This window comes from Phoca vitulina, unplaced genomic scaffold, assembly GCF_004348235.1.
Source record: "Phoca vitulina isolate PV1807 unplaced genomic scaffold, GSC_HSeal_1.0 scaffold18, whole genome shotgun sequence".
NCBI lineage: Eukaryota > Metazoa > Chordata > Mammalia > Carnivora > Phocidae > Phoca > Phoca vitulina.
In genome coordinates, this window is record NW_022589721.1 from 25,643,969 (window position 1) to 25,660,539 (window position 16,571).

At 47.2% G+C, this 16,571-nt stretch overlaps 1 protein-coding gene across 1 annotated transcript in view; it reads right to left on the reverse strand.

Moving 5' to 3' along the window:
* Positions 1-3,590: 3,590 nt before the first annotated feature.
* Positions 3,591-16,571, reverse strand: part of HHLA1 (HERV-H LTR-associating 1) — a 33,211-nt gene continuing 20,230 nt past the window's right edge. Inside the window, exons 12-16 of the mRNA XM_032416107.1 lie at positions 13,369-13,437; positions 12,975-13,049; positions 7,976-8,132; positions 4,957-5,039; positions 3,591-3,669 (exon numbers count right to left, since the gene is read on the reverse strand). Coding sequence (XP_032271998.1) covers positions 3,626-3,669; positions 4,957-5,039; positions 7,976-8,132; positions 12,975-13,049; positions 13,369-13,437 — 428 coding nt within the window. The 3' untranslated portion in view covers positions 3,591-3,625. The remainder of the gene's footprint in view (positions 3,670-4,956; positions 5,040-7,975; positions 8,133-12,974; positions 13,050-13,368; positions 13,438-16,571) is intronic.

Here is a 16,571-nt window from a genome sequence, read left to right on the forward strand (position 1 = left end):
TCATAATGCTATGACTTGGAGCAGGTGAGGCCCCATATTAAGAGGCCCATCTTGCGCCTCAGAGGAGACCCAGGCTCTAATCAGAGAACAATGGCTCCCCTGTTCCCCACCCCCCACCTCACCTCAAAGGCCTGGAGGCCCAGGGATTGTGTCTCGGGGTCATCAGGGGAACTCTGGGGGATGAAAGACCGATGAAAGGTACATGGGCTCTCCCACAAGGAGAAGGGCTGACTTTGTCTGGTCTAGTTAATTCTTCAGCAAGAGGATCTCTGGGGTGATTCTTCTTATATGTTCCTGGCCTCAGGCCTGGGAATTCGATGCCTCTTTCCTTTAGGGGTTTCCTGCCCCAGCTGTGGGGTCAGGTGAGACGGGGCTTGATAATCAGACACGTGAGGATCGGGTGCCAGCCCTGCCCACTCAGCAGTGGGACACTGACCCGTCGCTGCTCGGGCTTGGCTCCCGTGTGCATTTCGTGGGGATGACCCCACTGGGACTGTGCGAACAAGGTGAGCCGGGTGCAGTGCGTGGAGGGGCTGGTGATCCTAGATCCTCCAGAATTTCAGGTTTCCTTTCCAGATCTTAAGAAGGAGAGCGAATGTCTACTGAGCGCCTTTAGGTGCCCCGCGTGTTTCCACGGGATTGTGTCCTCTCGTCCCTGCAGGGGCACCCCCTAGCTGCTCTGCTAATCCTATACTCACGACCCTCAGCAGGACAGCCGGTGCCGAGGTGGGGGCGTTTGTCCGCGCTCGCAGGGATGGGCTCCTCCCTGGCTGAAAGGCTCGCCGGCTGCGAGCGCTCCGAGTGCTTCACCTACCACCCACCTGCTGGAGCACAAGGGTTCATCCGACGATTAAATCTGGGGGAGCTGAGCCTTTACAGAATCCACCAGCAGCCTTCTGCAAATAATTAATTGCCCCTGTGCGTTGAAGCTTTTGTTTATAGATCATTAGTTATTGCTCAGTGTCTCGTGAGCGGTGATGATGAGCGAGGCCACGCCGCCCCGGTCCTCACCCACCAGCACAGAAGACCCCTCATCTGCAAACTGTTAGGTCAACAGGCTGTATGGCTCGGTGCCAAAATTCCTGCCTTCCTCCCTCCCCCCTCCTCCCTCCCTGATTCCCTCGCTCCTTCCAGTTTAGCTTGCATTTTGGGCATGAATGAAACAGACAGGAATGAGCCTGTGTCTTTGCCTCTGGGGAGAATCCTGTTTGGTGATGTTAACAGGTGTAAATGCAGAGTCTCCTCCATCAGCAGGCATGCAGTAACCGCTCCATCTTTTTTTACCTTGTCAGTGAACCACTGATGGCCACATATGCACAAATCACCAAGAACTCTGGGGTGGCAGCACCCCCTGAGGCCTCCTCATTGCCCTAGGCACTCCCCAAGTCGGGACTTATTCAGCTCAGGAGGGGTCAAACCTCCCCTTGGCCTCCAGCAGACCGTGAACTCCAGGCTCCGGTCAGTTTGCTCTTGGGTCCTGTTTTCCTCCTCCCGCTGCTGGTGTGACAGATGGTGTGGCCCTAGAAAATTGGTCCCGTGTGGTCCTCTGAGCCTTTGTCTTTGCTGCAAGGTCAGATCCCTGCATGGGCCTCCGAGGTCCTCCACACGTGACCTTTTCAAAGTTAGCCATGCTCAGCCGTTATCCCCAAGGCTTTCCCCACAAGTGAACAGACAGGGTATTGGGACCAAGTCATTTGTCCCACCTTCCCTGATGATAAATTACTCTTTGGGGAACCTCTGGGATCTTTTCCCACCCAAGATCCTTCATTAATATCAATGTTATCCATTAGAGAAGGTCTAGTTAGGTTAACCCACACCTGATGAATGGTGCTGTTTTCTTGATTCCTAGCCAGATATGGGTCCCTTTGTCCTAGTGGATTTACTGTGTCCTCCTCAGCTTGGCAAACTAGAGGGCCCGCTGCAGGCCCCAAGAGTCATGACAGCAGGTATTCATGAGCTTGACCTTTGCATAACTTTGAGGGCCTCTGGAATGTTCTGGAGATTAAAAATATATCTGTGTGTGATCAGAGAGGGAAGTGCCTGGCCTTCTCTCTCCAAAGCTCAAGGTCTATCTTTCCAAGAGCCTTGTTGTTCATAGGGCGTCAGAACAAGAGCCCTCAAGTGTCTTCCAATGGGGGGCAATCGGTTCAACTTGGACTGAAAATGGAAAGTGAGTTTTCTCACCAAGGGGCATAGATCACAAAGGTGGGAGATTGATGGCCAGGCAGCCTACTAACGCGAGAAAGTGGAGCCAGAGCTCCAGGCACAGCAGTGAGGAACTAGGGGGTCCACCGAGGGCCAAGGAAAGAGCAGACCGGCTCAGGAGCGCTCTGCAGGGAGAGTTGGCATTCACAGGGGTGTTGGGGCAGCCCCAGACTTGGACAAAGTTAAAAGGGACCTGAACCGATAATGGGGACACCTTCGCCTGGGGGTGCGCAGGAAGGGGTTGACTCAGCAGGTCTAGGGCGTTTGAACCCTGCATCTGCCAAAGAAAAGTCTAACCCTTGAACAGCACCCGGGGGCTAACCTCTGAACCCTTGGAATCTCCTGCCTGACAAGTGTCTGTCCACCTGGGGCTTTGGGCCACGCCAGACTTAGAGTCTAAGCTAACAATGTGGTTTATGGTGGGGGCCTTGGGACGCCATGTCTCCTTGACCTCTGGAGAGCCTGGAGACTGAGTAACTGAGATCAGCAATGTGGGTACTTCACGCCTACAGGCTGGTCTCCAGTCAAAACCCTGGCCTCCATGGCTCAGACGAGCCTTCCTGGTTGACGATACTCCATATGTGTTGTCACGTGACATTGCTGGAAGAATTCAGTGCTGCCCCTGCAGCTTCACTGTAGAGGACAGACAGAGGTGGTGCCCTGCCCTCTGCCCCTTTTATCCTTGCTGACCTTAATCTCTGTCCTTTTGCTGTAATAAGCAGTAAATGTGAGTATAACAGCTGTTCAGAGTTCCATGAGTCCGATTAGCGAATCACTGAACCTGAGAATGCTCTTGGAGACCCCCAAATACAGTGGGACCCACAGAGGAGGAATCAAGACAAGACATCAACAACAAAAAACCCACAAACTCTCTATGTTTCTTCTGAGGGAAGGTTCCCATCACCTCCTACTTAGGGGGCTTGGGAGATTATCTGGATCCTATAATCTGCAAGTCTGATTAGTTGTACATAACTGAGTGTGAGTTAATGGTATAGAGAAGTCATATGTGAATCTCTCCACAGTATGGTTTCACTTTTCCTTATTTATCTTGCTGTCTTCCTAAAATCCCAAGTTTAAGTCACTTTGGGTACTGTGTCAGAGTCTCGGGGCCTGGACTAGTTTGTTCCTGCTAGTGCGATACCCCTCACCCCATCTCTCCAGTCTCAGGATTGCTGCAAGCATCATGGGGGTTCCTTGAACACGGATTTAGGTTTCGGTGCAGCCTCTAACACTTGGTCTTCCACCTTCCCAGGATTCGCAGGAAAGAAAGAAATGTGACTTCCAAAAAGAACCTCTTTCGGTTGATTGATGATCTGGCTGGAGCCTGGTGAAATCTGCAAGGACAGACCACTTGGGCCAGGGGCCAGGGTGAAGAGATGTCGTCTAATGTATCCTTAGATCCCATCGCTTTTTCAAGGCCTCACACCGACTGGCAGATATTCTGGAGGCATTTTTGTTTTAAGGCTGGAAGGAAAAAAGAAGAAGGAATTCAAAGTAGTGAGAAAGAAGGAAATGCTACAGGGAATAAACTCAGGCAGCATCAGCTATGGGCCAGGCTCCTCCGGAGGGCAAGGGTAGGGCAGGGCAGTGGACAGGGGACTCAAGAGTCCATGTCAGAGAGGAGGAAGGATGTGGGCAAGAACCCCCCTGGTTAGCAACCCAGTCAAGAGGAGAACAGCCTTCAGCTCTGTACTCACTGCCCAGTGATGGCTTCCCGATACCCAATTCTATCTACCTGATCGCCCCAGTTTGCAGAAAGCTAATCTAACATCATTAATATGTTGTTCAGGAGATGTAATATGTTGTCTGCATGGAGATTTTAATGTGCCAAGGACAAAAGAAGAGCTATTTAAGCATAAGTAGCTTGTAAAATTCCCTGCTCCCTCTGCCCATACCAGGCAAAGGGATTTCTGTCTTTGACTGCTGAGCCCCCCACGCCTCCACCTCCAAATGCTTGGGCTTTGTGCTGCAGAATGAAAGTAATGTAAGTTCCATGTAGCTCTCTGATTTTTAGAAGGTCAGAGTCCTTTGACTGGATAGTCCAGGTAGACGGCCAGAGCATTAGCTTGGGGACTAGCTAGGCCAGATCGGCCACGTTAGTCTGCAGGAGTGGGAGAGAAAACAAAGTTCACGTCTGGCCTCTCTGCTAGTAAATGAGGCTTTGACGCCATCAGGACCAGAAGAGGGTACCATATTCCCTACTTCTAGCACCTCATGATGCCTTCTTCATCTTGCATTATTCGGGGGCACCTGGCTGGCTCAGTCGGTCGAGCATGTGACTCGGGTTGTGAGTTTGAGCCTCACGTTGGGTATAGAGATGACTTAAAAATAAAACCTTAAAAAAAAACAAAAACAAGAACAAGCTTTTTGTTGGATTATTTGTACTCATTTTGCTTTGGTCAGGGATTTAAGTGTTTCTATTTGATTTTTCTTTGTTCATTTGTATTTTTAGCTTATGTGGGAGTCAGGGTGGATAAGAAACTTGCCCAAGATCAAAAGGGCTTGGTCAGGCTGACTCCTGCTTTTCTTTTTTTTTTTCTTTTTTCCTATACCCAACTGCAAACATTGAACTGTTAGGTGAAGAGTGATCAGAAATACCCTCCACTCTTTCTGTCTAGAATTAACGAGGACTACATGAGCTGCACCTACTCTTACTGGCCCCCAACGAAGGCAGGACAATCAGTGAGTTCTAGAAACCTTTCATAGAAGGCATTTATTGTCAAGTTACAACATGGTCAAGTGTATACTTACTGTGGGAGTGGGGCACCCTTTTCACCCTCTGACAGAGGTATGTTGCATTCTTCAGAAACCAGGAATAGTATTCAAGACAGTACCTAAAGATTCCAATTAGAGTGGAAAGCAATCATCATGCCTTGTGGCTAATGGAAGACAACCATCATTGAAAAAGTCATCACGGCCAACTAGTCACAGCAAGGACCCCCTCTCCAACTTTACAGGTGTGGGAGGAGAGGCAGAGGATGAGGCTGAGCGGGGAGAGGCTCAGACTTTGGAGTGAGAAAGATCTATTTTTAGTCCTGGCCTCATTCCTCACTAGGATGTGTGACTTCAGGCTGAGTGCTCACTTCTCTGGGCCTTAGGTTTTTCATAGGCAGTGAAAGGCAGTGCTAGAACCTACCCTCACCGGTTATCACCAGGACTAAGTGAGCTAACATGCGCCAAGTGCCCGAACAGGGCCAGGCTTGTGACAGGTGCTCGGCAAATGATGATGTCCGATTATTTGTTTTTCACGTGAGGTGGGCGAAGAACGCGGGGCTCTTACAGTTAACAAGACAGAACATGCTTGCAAAATAATATCCTGCTCTTGGCTGGGGCCGCGGGGATGGCTTCGAAGGGCTTTAGGGAGAGGGCACCGAGCACATTATTAGGAAGAAGAGCTTTCTGTGCAGGCTTCACCACGGGCTCCCTGTGGACTCCGGGAATTCACCGCCCTATCCCTCCCTCGCCGGATACATGAGGAGGTCCGGCTAAACATCTTCCCATTTCTCTCCCATCTCCACCACTCTGTGATTCTAGCACACCCCGGGGAGCGACTAACTGCTTGAGTAAAGCCGGCTGTAAAGATTCCCCAGGCTCCATCATCCTCCATTTCCAGGACGCTGTGACTTTAAGGAAACCAGGGCACAGAGATGGACTGATTTGCCTGAGGACTCACTGCTCTCTCGGGAGAGAGTGCAGCTATTTCCCCAGGTAATCCACTTCATGCCTGAACGCACTGCCATTCTAATAGGGCTATACCCATTTTGCAGAAGAACAAACAGGCTCAGAGACGTTACACGACTAGCCTACAGAGCTTGTAAGTCCAGAGCCTAAATTTAAACCCAGTCGGCTTGGTTTCACCCTGTCCCCCATACAGTACACTAGGCTACCTACTAGCTTTGAGAGCCCAGTTCTGTGACCTAATCCCTAATCTCCCCTCAGCTAGCCTAAAATGTGCAAGCTTGGCAAGATGTTCTTCTAACAACCACAAACCAATTGCTTAGAAAGCTTCCAAAACAGACAGGATATCAAACGACCCTGGGGAATGGGTTCAATCTGTTCTGAATGAAGGAGGAAATGCACAGCCAGGGGGAGCTGCTGGAGCTCTAGAGGAAAAGTCCAAACCTGTTTGCAAGAGCTCGCCAGGTGCTTGAAGGAGCAAGGCCTTCCTGAAAAGGGACCTCTGCCTTTGCTGCAGCCACATTGTCTATCTCAGTGGATCTATGATGTTCCAGGCTGCCTCTCACTGTCCATGTTTGCACTTGCTATTCGTTTTGCCTGGAGTGGCTGCGCCCATTTCCTGCCCAGGAAGCTCCTGTTCCTCCATCAAGCCCTATTAGTTGCCCTGGGGCCCCACAGTGCATATTGGGATCTGCTACAATGCTCATCATACTGTTTTGTAATTTCTCTTTACGTGGCCAGCTTCCACACTCAAGAATGATTTTTTGATCACAGGGGCTGGGCTATTCAACACACACACTGAGTAAAGCCAGTCTCCCACTCGTTATTCTTAGCCTGTACTCAATGTTTAGTATGAGACTATAGAACAGTGCACTATTAAGTGAACATACAGGGAAAAAGAAGGGATAAGCTCAGGTTCCTAGATGCTTCATTTCTCTAAATTTTAACTTAAAACTCCTCTCTGCGGTATTTGCAATATAGACTTTTTAAATGTGATTTTTCTCCAAAGGGATGCTAGGAATAGGTCCTGCCTCTGGGTATGACTTGGTTCTGTCCCTTACTAGTCATATTTTAATTGGGGTTTATGACCATTTCTTCCACCCAACTTTGAAATCCTCAGTTTCTGGGTCTATGCCTGATTCACCTCTTAATTCCCGTGGTTCAGCAAAGTGCATAACAAGTGGCTAGGAGAGACTCAACTCATTGTTGATTTGAAGAGCTGCTGGGGGAAGGTCTGATAGTGGGCTGATCCTGTAAGAAAACATAGTTGCAAAAGCTCTCTCTTCTTTAGGATGAGCTTTGGTGGTGGGGAAATGCATCCACATCTCTTGCTCACACCTCAGGTCTATGGATCTTGCTCATTTCCCTCTCTGGGTGGAGGAAACATTCACATTGATTGAGGGATACAAGATAAGGATGTAATGGAAAGAGGCTGCAAACCTGGACTGGGGGCTCAGAGAGAGTGGATGATGGAGGTTTGAGAAGCTGAAGGGTCATGAGAGGACTTGGAAAGGAACATTAAAGATCTGGGAGAGTCGCCCCAGACCACTGGAGCAGAAGTGGTCATCCATGTTTGTTTGGTTCTGGGTTTATAGCCAAGACTAAACCCCAGAAGAAAGGGTAGAATGTCTATGCTCGAGGGCAGGAAAACATCCAAGCCTAGAACTTCTAATATGAAGCGGGGTCTGCCTTCTAAATTTCGTTTTACAATCTTCTCATTTGGCCAGCAGATGACTGCTAGGGATTTAGAAAAAGCTGGAATTTAGATGGACATGTCCTCTGATTATTCTCTTCTGGCAAATCTCACCAGGCGGAGGCTAAGAGGGCTCCAGGACCACCGGAAGTCCTGTGTGATCACTCCACAGGTATGACTCAGCTCGGCTCAGTTCACACCAACTCAGCTCACCTCCACTAGACTCAGCCGCACTTGCTGAGTCAGGCCCTGCACTGGGTTCTGGAGACCCAGAGAGGAATGAGGTTCTATCCTGGCTCTCAAGGAGGTGATGGTCTAGTAGAAGACCCACCGGAGAGTCTATTCCTTGAGGCAGCCCCGAAATACAGACTGTGGGAAGGGACACCTGGTTCCGGTTACCTCATGGCCTCCGTCCTGGCCTCTCTCTTCCGGCTCATGCAGAAGCATTGCTGGAAAAAGCGGCACAGCTCCATCAGGCAAGGGTTGAGCTTCTGGACGGCCAGGGTGAGGGGAGCGGTGGTGATGGCCCCCTCTTCGAGGATCAGCTGAGGACACCCTGGAAGATGCAATCCCAGACCACTGACATCAACAAGGATTTAGCAAGCATCTTCCCTCTGTTGGGTACTGTGCTTGGTGAATAGTCTTGCCCCTGATCTCAGGTGGCTCTGAGACTGGCAGGTAGACAGCGTTGTTTCATCAGTGCCCGGGAAAGCTGCTGTGAGAGTCTGAGAGTCAGGTGGAGAAAGGTGGGGTCCAGTTCCCAGAGGAAATCAGAGATGGTTTCACCAAGAGCAAATATTAAAAAAGGATCTAGAACATTAAACAGAAGTGGATCAGGTGGAGGCATTTCTAGGGGAAGAGGTAGAGTATGTGGGGACTCATCATCATGCAAGGGGATGGTTTGCTGATAGGGAAATGGAGAATAATTGGATGGTACGGAGGGTGTGTGTGTGTGTGTATGTGTGCATGCGTGTGCGTGCGGACATACGTGTGCATGCATATGTGTGAGTGTGTGCACGCATGGATATGTGCGTTTTGCATGGGTATGCACACATGTGTATGTACATGCATGCAGACTGTGTACAAGTGGGTGGGTGTGTGTTGCCTGACGATCACTGGGAGGATTAAAGGAGACAATGTATACAAAGCAAAGTTCCTGCTATGGAATAAACAATAAATAATAGCTATTATTACTGATTTATTTAAAAATGTATTGAACAGGACACCTGGGTGGCTCCATTGGTTGAACGTCTGACTTGATTTCCATTCAGGTCATGATCTCAGGGTCTGGGATCAAGCCCCGCTCAGTGTGGAGCCTCCTTGGGATTCTCTCTCTCCCTCTCCCTCTGCCTCCCTCTGCCTCACCTCAACAAAATGTATTGAGCATTCGCTACATGCTGGGCACTCACGGACACAAGAGATACAACAACTCATAGACACGAGGAAAAGAGGCAGAGCGCCTGGGCGGCTCAGTCAGTTAAGTGGCGGACTCTCGATTTCAGCTTAGGTCATGATCTCAGGGTCCTCAGATTGAGCCCCCACCCCCGTTCAGTAGGGAGTCTTCTTGGAATTTCCCCCTCTACCCCTCCCCCTGCTCTCTCTCTCTCAAATAAATAAATCTTAAAAAAAAAGGAAAAGAGGCTTCTTCTTACAGAGCGCAACTTCTAGTGACTTGAAGATTATATTAGGATGTTGATAATGATCTTCCAACAAAGAATCACTAGTTACTACCAATAAAAATGATCTAAAACCTGGAAATAAGTTCTGGGTATTGTCTAGCAGACACTGTGGGGGATTTTCTGGTTATATAACGGTGTGTATCTTTGATTGATTGATTGAGTAGGTGATTTTGCAACTCTGAAGCGGTTAACTGATAGCAGTGTAAATGACTCTTGTCTGAGAGCAATGCAAGTAATTCTTGTCCGTAAGCAATGTAAATGAATTTTGTCTGGTAAAGGTGCAATTGGTTTTTGTCTAGTGAAAAAAAAAAAAAGAATTTTTTGCTGTAGGATATCAGTTAGTAAATTCATTTCCAAATTCCTAGGACTAACTATAAAAATCCCTGTTCCTCAAACTCTCCATTGAGCCAATCTTAACTAATTCATTAATGGTTGAATAGTATCTCTGGCATGTGTTCATTCCATATTTTTATGAGTCATGTTCTTACCTTTTTGAAAATTATAATTTAGCAGTTTTAGATTTACTTATTTATTTTTATATTTGTTATTATCATTTAAAAAATTTTTAATTCCAGTGTACAGCATGACATTAGTTTCAGGTGTACCATGTAGGGATTCAGCACTTCTCTACATCACCCAGTGCTCATCAACACAATACACTCTTCATCTCCATCACCTGTTTCATCCGTGCCCCACCCACCTCCCCTCTGGCAACCAACAGCTTATTCTCTATAGTTAGGAGTATGTTTTTTGGTTTGTCTCTTTTTTTCCCCCTTTGTTTGTTTTGTTTCTTAAATTCCACATATGAGTGAAATCATATGGTATTTGTCTTTTTCGGACTGACATATTTTGCTCAGCATTATGCTCTCTAGCTCTGTCCACATCGTTGCAAATGGCAAGACCTCATTCTTTTCGATGACTGAGTAATATTTCATTGTATGTATATACTACATCTTCTTTGTCCATTCATCTATCAGTTATGAATTTATTAAAGTGAAGAGAGGGCTCATAATGTTGGAGAAAGGTTTAGTAAAAAAAATGGAGGAAGGAAATGTATTTTGAATAGTAAACCCTCCAGAATATTTATCAATTTTTGAGAATATGCTATGACTTTTTACTTTAACATTTATTACACACCTGCTACTTATCAGGTACTTTTCTAAGTTTTTTTATGTACATGACTTCATTCAATTCTCATAAAATCATGTAATGTAGATATCTATTTTATAGAAGAGGATACTGGGGTCTGAGTGATTCTGTAGTTTGATCAGTGATACAGTAGGCAGTGACTGGCAAGACCTGAGTCTGCAGCTCATACTAGCGTGTTTTATACTGGAACATCCTTAACATTCCTGAGGCTTGATTTCCATGCCCCCTTCCCCTTCCCAACCTCTCCCATGCTTCTCCATCTCAGGAAATGGCACTTTGTTGCTCAGTTGTTCAAACTTGGGCATGATGTTTGGTTACCTCCTGGTGATCACTCCACCACCATCACATTTCTTGATTCCTGAACACCACTCAAGTGTCCCTATTGAGTCAAGTCTCACACAGCTAACTCCTAGTTCTAGCCCCCATCATCTCTGGCTCTGGTTAGTACAACAGTCTCCTTGCCAGTATTCCTACTCCTATCCTCCCCTCTTTGGTCTCCACTCTGCAGCCAGAGGAAGTTTTCTGCACCACAGATCTGGCCATGTCACTCCCACTTGTCTCAGAAGAGGTCTACACTCCTTCCATGGCCCTGGGGATCCACCTCCCACCCCACCTTGCCAGCCTATGCCCCCTTGTTCCTCATCAGTCTTTCCTGTAGCACCAGAATTCCTGCCACAAGGAGTTTCTCAGGCCCTGGGAAACATCCATCCTTTCCTGCCTCAGTGCCTTTGCATAAGCTGTGCCTCTGCCTGAGATGCATATTTAGAGACAGCCCTGTTCAGATGCCACTTTCTTAATTGATGAAAACCTCTTGAACAATCCCTCCAGATGGAGCTAATCTCTTCCTCTCTGGCTGCACATAGCAATTCACCTCTTTTTCTCTTACGAACCTTACCGATTTCTTCCCCAAATTGCAATTATTTTGTACAAATGGAGAGTCTTGGGAGAGAGAACATGAAGGATGGAATGAGCACAGGCTTTGGAATTAGACAAATGTAGGTTCAAAATTTAGTTACTTTTTAAATGTAGTGCTCACTGAAATGGCTTAATGAAGACAACATTACATTACCTTGCAGAATTATTGCAAAGAAAGAGTAAAAATAGGCTTAGCACAGTGCCTGGGAAACAGTAGGAGCTCAATAAATATTCACTGAATGGGTCAGTGAATCAGTCTCAAAGGACTTTGTGGCATGATTTTTTTTTGTGAATGGGAAGAATCATTTGCCAGAAGTCCTCAAAACCCCTTTATTTTACACTTATATTTCTCATTGGATGGATGGATGGATGGATGCACAGAAAAGAGAGAGAGAGATAAATAGATAATAGAGCTATGTAAGTAGATACAGACACAGATAGTTATATAGTCAACTTGTTTTCTACAACTCAGTCTGACAACTGCCCCCATGTGTACCACCGGTGTGTTTCTTTAGAACCTCTGGGGGAAAAAATGGCTATAATTTCTTTCAGCAGTATAATCATGGCTTTGTGTCTGAAAGGCCCATTCACTGCAGGCTGGGAGTGGGGCTGAGGCAGATCTTCAGTGTATGAAAAAAGAGACTGTGTAGTCTCCAGGAATTTAATAATGCCCTGCTGACATATGCTTGGATAGTCCAGGAACATTCAGGAAATGAGCATAGAAAGGCATCCAGGAGTGGGAGGGGCCTGAGGATTCAACCAGCTTTGAAGGACTCATTTTGTATCAATTTCTGTCTTCTGGAACAGAAAAGAAGAAAAATGTAGCATGAACTCCAGAAACTGAAGCGCTGAGCCTCTGTGAGGAGTCTCGAAAACCCAGCCATAAACCCAGGACATGGCTTCCTCTAGAATTCCATAGAAATTAAGTGTCAGGGATGGGGAAGGCAGGGTGTCCTTTAAAATGCAACAGAAGTAGGGGCGCCTGGGTGGCTCAGTCGGTTTAGCGTCTGCCTCCGGCTCAGGTCATGATCCCGGGGTCCTGGGATCAAGCCCTGCAATGGGCTCCCTGCTCAGCGGGGAGTCTGCTTCTCCTTCTCCCTCCACCCCTCTCCCCAGCTCATGTGCATGTGTGCTCTCTTTCTCTTTCAAATAAATAAATACAATCTTTAAAAATAATAAATAAAATGCAACAAAAGTAAACTGCACCCAGCGAATGGGGGTTGAATTTTGGAGTCATCCGTTCCTCCTTCTGCTGCCTTTGCTGACATCAGTCTCATGAAAAGAACAGCCTCTGTTTGCAAAGTGCACAGTGCCTTGCTCAATAGGTGTTCACTCGATAAAAGTTGATTGAATTGTTATGTGGAGCTCTGTAGCTCCAAATCACTTCCACACACGTTATCTTACTCAATACAAGGCCGTGGGGAATAAAGACAGTTTTAGTGCCCACAATAATTGTTATTATTCTTGCTTCCCAGTCGAGGAAGCTGAATTCCCAAAGCCAAGTGCCGGAGACCCCCTCCCCGGTAAATGGTAGAGCTAGGATTTAATCCCAGCAGTCTGAATCTATATTTATCAAACAAAACTCTTTTTATTGAATGACACAACCTCATTCCAAACAAACAGGAGCAACAGATTAGCAGGCTGCCGGTACGTACTTGAGACTTGGTGGGGTCCTGGGACCAGGGCTGGCTCTTCTGCAGGGGTAAATGGCCATGCCGCAGGAAGGTCACCTGCAAGGGGCAAGAATGGCCATGCAAAAATCAGCACGAACTGGTCTTGGGTGATACACATGACTAAGGAATAAGAGCATCTTAAGGATAAAGCGTTCTAAAAATCTATAGGGAATTGTAGCCAAGAAAGAGGGAGAGCTTTATGCAAATTTAACAACCCAGCAAGCCTTGTAAACTAGTTCTCCTACCTCTTTTCCTGCTTGAACCAATGAAGTACAATGCCCAGCTTAGTCAGCCTACTGGTACCCCTGTCCCCCACCGAGCCCCAACCCCAAATCAATGTGGTATCAGGTTTCTCTTCCCAGCTGCACGGTCTTACCTGTCTGTGGATATTTCGGGGCCGGTGCCTTGGTTGGACTCGGGGTCTGTGTGCCATGGGTTGAAGTTCCTGGGATCAAGTGAGGGAGGGGTGAGCCTGGGTTTTTTCTTGGGGTGCCCGATGGGGAGAAGAAGCCCCACGCCACCAGTCCTGCCCTAGTCAACCATTGGTGGTTATTAAGCCAGGTACCTGGCAGGGAGGTGAGGATGCAGAACTGAGTAAGAGATAGAACCTGCAGTGGAGGATCGTCCAGGGTAGCGTAGGAAATGGGCAAGTCCCAGGGGTAGCTGTAATACATTGTGTCAGGTGCAACTGGAAACCAGCTAATACTAGTATGAAATGACGAAATGCATGAGAGAGGAATGGCGTGTCACAGGCAGGGTGTGAGCATGGCTGCTCCTGGGTGAAGAAAATGATGCTTTTCACTCATCTGAGTCAGTGCACACACTCACTCCATTCTCACCCTTATAAATTGTCATCTTCATGATAGAACATGGGCTCATCTCAGCAATTCTTTTGATCACATTCATAAAGTCCTGGTTTAAGGACCACTTCAGGACATGATTCTTTGCTGTCAGGCTCCTGGCCCCTGGCAAAACCAGCAAAGCAGCCTCCTTATAGGGGGTGAGGGAGAGGGAGATGTGACAGGTCGTTGCACTTGTGTGGTGAAGTGGGAGAAAAGGGGTGAGGCTGACCTGCACGTGAGCAAAGGATGGAAGCTGGGGACAGATGACATCTTCTCTGAGACACAAGAAACACAGCGGTTAGCGAGGAGAACGGGCCTTCCAGGCAGAGCAAAGAGCATAAGCAAAGCCCCAGACAAGTGAACGGTAGGTGTTTGCTATGGCTGGATGGCTGGACTCTTGGGGATGACGTGGAGGGGTGAGGTGGAGGAGGAAGCCAGCTGCTTGTTACTTATGCTCCCCTGCTAGGTCCGTGCGTGTGGCAGCGTCACATTAGACCCCGCTTCTGCTCCAAGCGGACCACTGTGTTCGCACCCGAGCTGGGCAGCATCACGCGTGTACCGACAACTGTGCTCAGGATCCCTCCGCAGGGCAGTCTTGCCATTTTCTTCGGGGGGGGGGAGGGGATCGACATCTTCTTTGGATTCCTCTTCGGGCACAGGACTTAAGCCCCCTGTACACAGAAGGTGTCAGCTGATGCTTGCTACCTGGGTGTGTTTCTATGGCGTTCTAGAAACTGAGCAGCTTTAACCACAACCGAAACACAGAGTTTACTTGTCTGTGGTTGCTATTTACAGTTTAACTAAATGACTGCATAATGACAGATGCTTAGAGCGGAAAGGGACCTAGGGCAAAAGCAGACACATGCTCTCCTCTGGTAGTGTCCTGTTTGCCACTGCCCTTGCGAAGTGCATCTCTGGGAGCTGGCCAGCGTGCTGCACTGTGGGCGCAGTGGGACGGGTTAGTAGGTGTTGCCATGGGCTGAGTGTTTCCCAGGGGCTAGGTGCTGAGCTGAACACCTTATCGAAGCCACCTGATTCAATCCTCACAGCCACTCTGAGAGTAGGTATCACCGCCCCTATTTTTGAAGATGAAAAAGCCAGGACTCAGAGAGATCAAGAGAACTGCCTGGAAAACAGTATGGAGGTTCCTCAAAAAGTTGAAAATAGAGCTACCATATGAACCAGCAATTGCACTCCTGGGTATTTACCCCAAAGATACAAATGTAGGGATCTGAAGGGATAAGTGCACCCTGATGTTTGTAGCAGCAATGTCCACAATAGCCAAACTGTGGAAAGAGCCAAGATGTCCATTGACAGATGAATGGATAAAGAAGATGTGGTATGTATATACAATGGAATATTATGCAGCCATCAAAAGGAATGAGATTTTGCCATTTGCAACAATGTGGATGGAACTGGAGGGTGTTATGCTGAGCGAAATAAGTCAATCAGAGAAAGACATGTATCATATGCTCTCACTGATATGAGGAATTCTTAATCTCAGGAAACAAACTGAGGGTTGCTGGAGTGGTGGCGGGGTGGGAGGGATGGGGTGGCTGGGTAATAGTCACTGGGGAGGGTATGTGCTATGGTGAGCGCTGTGAATTGTGTAAGACTGTTGAATCACAGACCTGTACCTCTGAAACAAATAATACATTATATGTTAAAAAAAAAAAAAGAAGAAGATAGCAGGAGGGGAAGAATGAAGGGGGGGGAATCGGAGGGGGAGACAAACCATGAGAAACTATGGACTCTGAGAAATAAACTGAGGGTTCTAGAGGGGAGGGGTTGGGGGGATGGGTTAGCCCCATGATGGGTATTAAAGAGGGCACGTTCTGCATGGAGCACTGTGTGATATACGCAAACAATGAACCATGGAACACTACATCAAAAACTAATGATGTAATGTATGGTGATTAACATATAATAGAAAACAAAACAAAACAAAACAAAATAAATAAAAAACTGGGTTTTGAAAAAGTAAAAAACAAAAAGAGAGAGAGAACTGCCTAAGGACAGACAGCATCAGTGAGTCAGGATTTCAACCTTGCTGTGTCTGGGAGAAAGACCACAGCGCTTGGCCTCAGCGCTGTGCTGTCTGCTGAGGGCTTGTTAGCCAAACCCAAATGTGTTAGCTCTTATTTCTCCTATGCAATCATGTGAGGTCGTTCCCTGATTACAGCTGTCAAAATTGCATTCCCAGATCTGTTGGTGAATTGATTTTGAGCCTAAAGTTAAGACTTTGCATTTATACCCTCTATTTCTTAAGAAATTTAGGTGGTTCAGCAAACGTTTCCTGAATGCCTGCTATGTTTCATGGAACAGGAGACTAAGGACTCAGGCCCTTGAGGAGAGCATGGCCCAGAGGGAGGAAGGTCAAGTTAATGGACAATAAGCAGTCTTATGATCTACCGACTCTGGTGAGCTTGGAAGAAGGGCCTCCAGCTGCAGGTACCAGAGGAAGTGATTTTAAAAACAAATACAATAAAACTTTTTTGTTTGATTATATGCGTAGAAAATATGGAAAATTCATGACAGTGGAGTGAAGAAAAATAAAATCATATCTACTTCCCAGATGTAGTCAAGGTTAATATGTTGTGAACCTCTTTTTAGTCTTACTTCGTTTTACTTTCTATTTTCTGTGTATGTTTATTACACACATGTAATACACATAGAAACAGAATTGGGATCACGTTTGACAATTTTTTCCTTGCTTTTTATAACTCAGGCTTTCCTG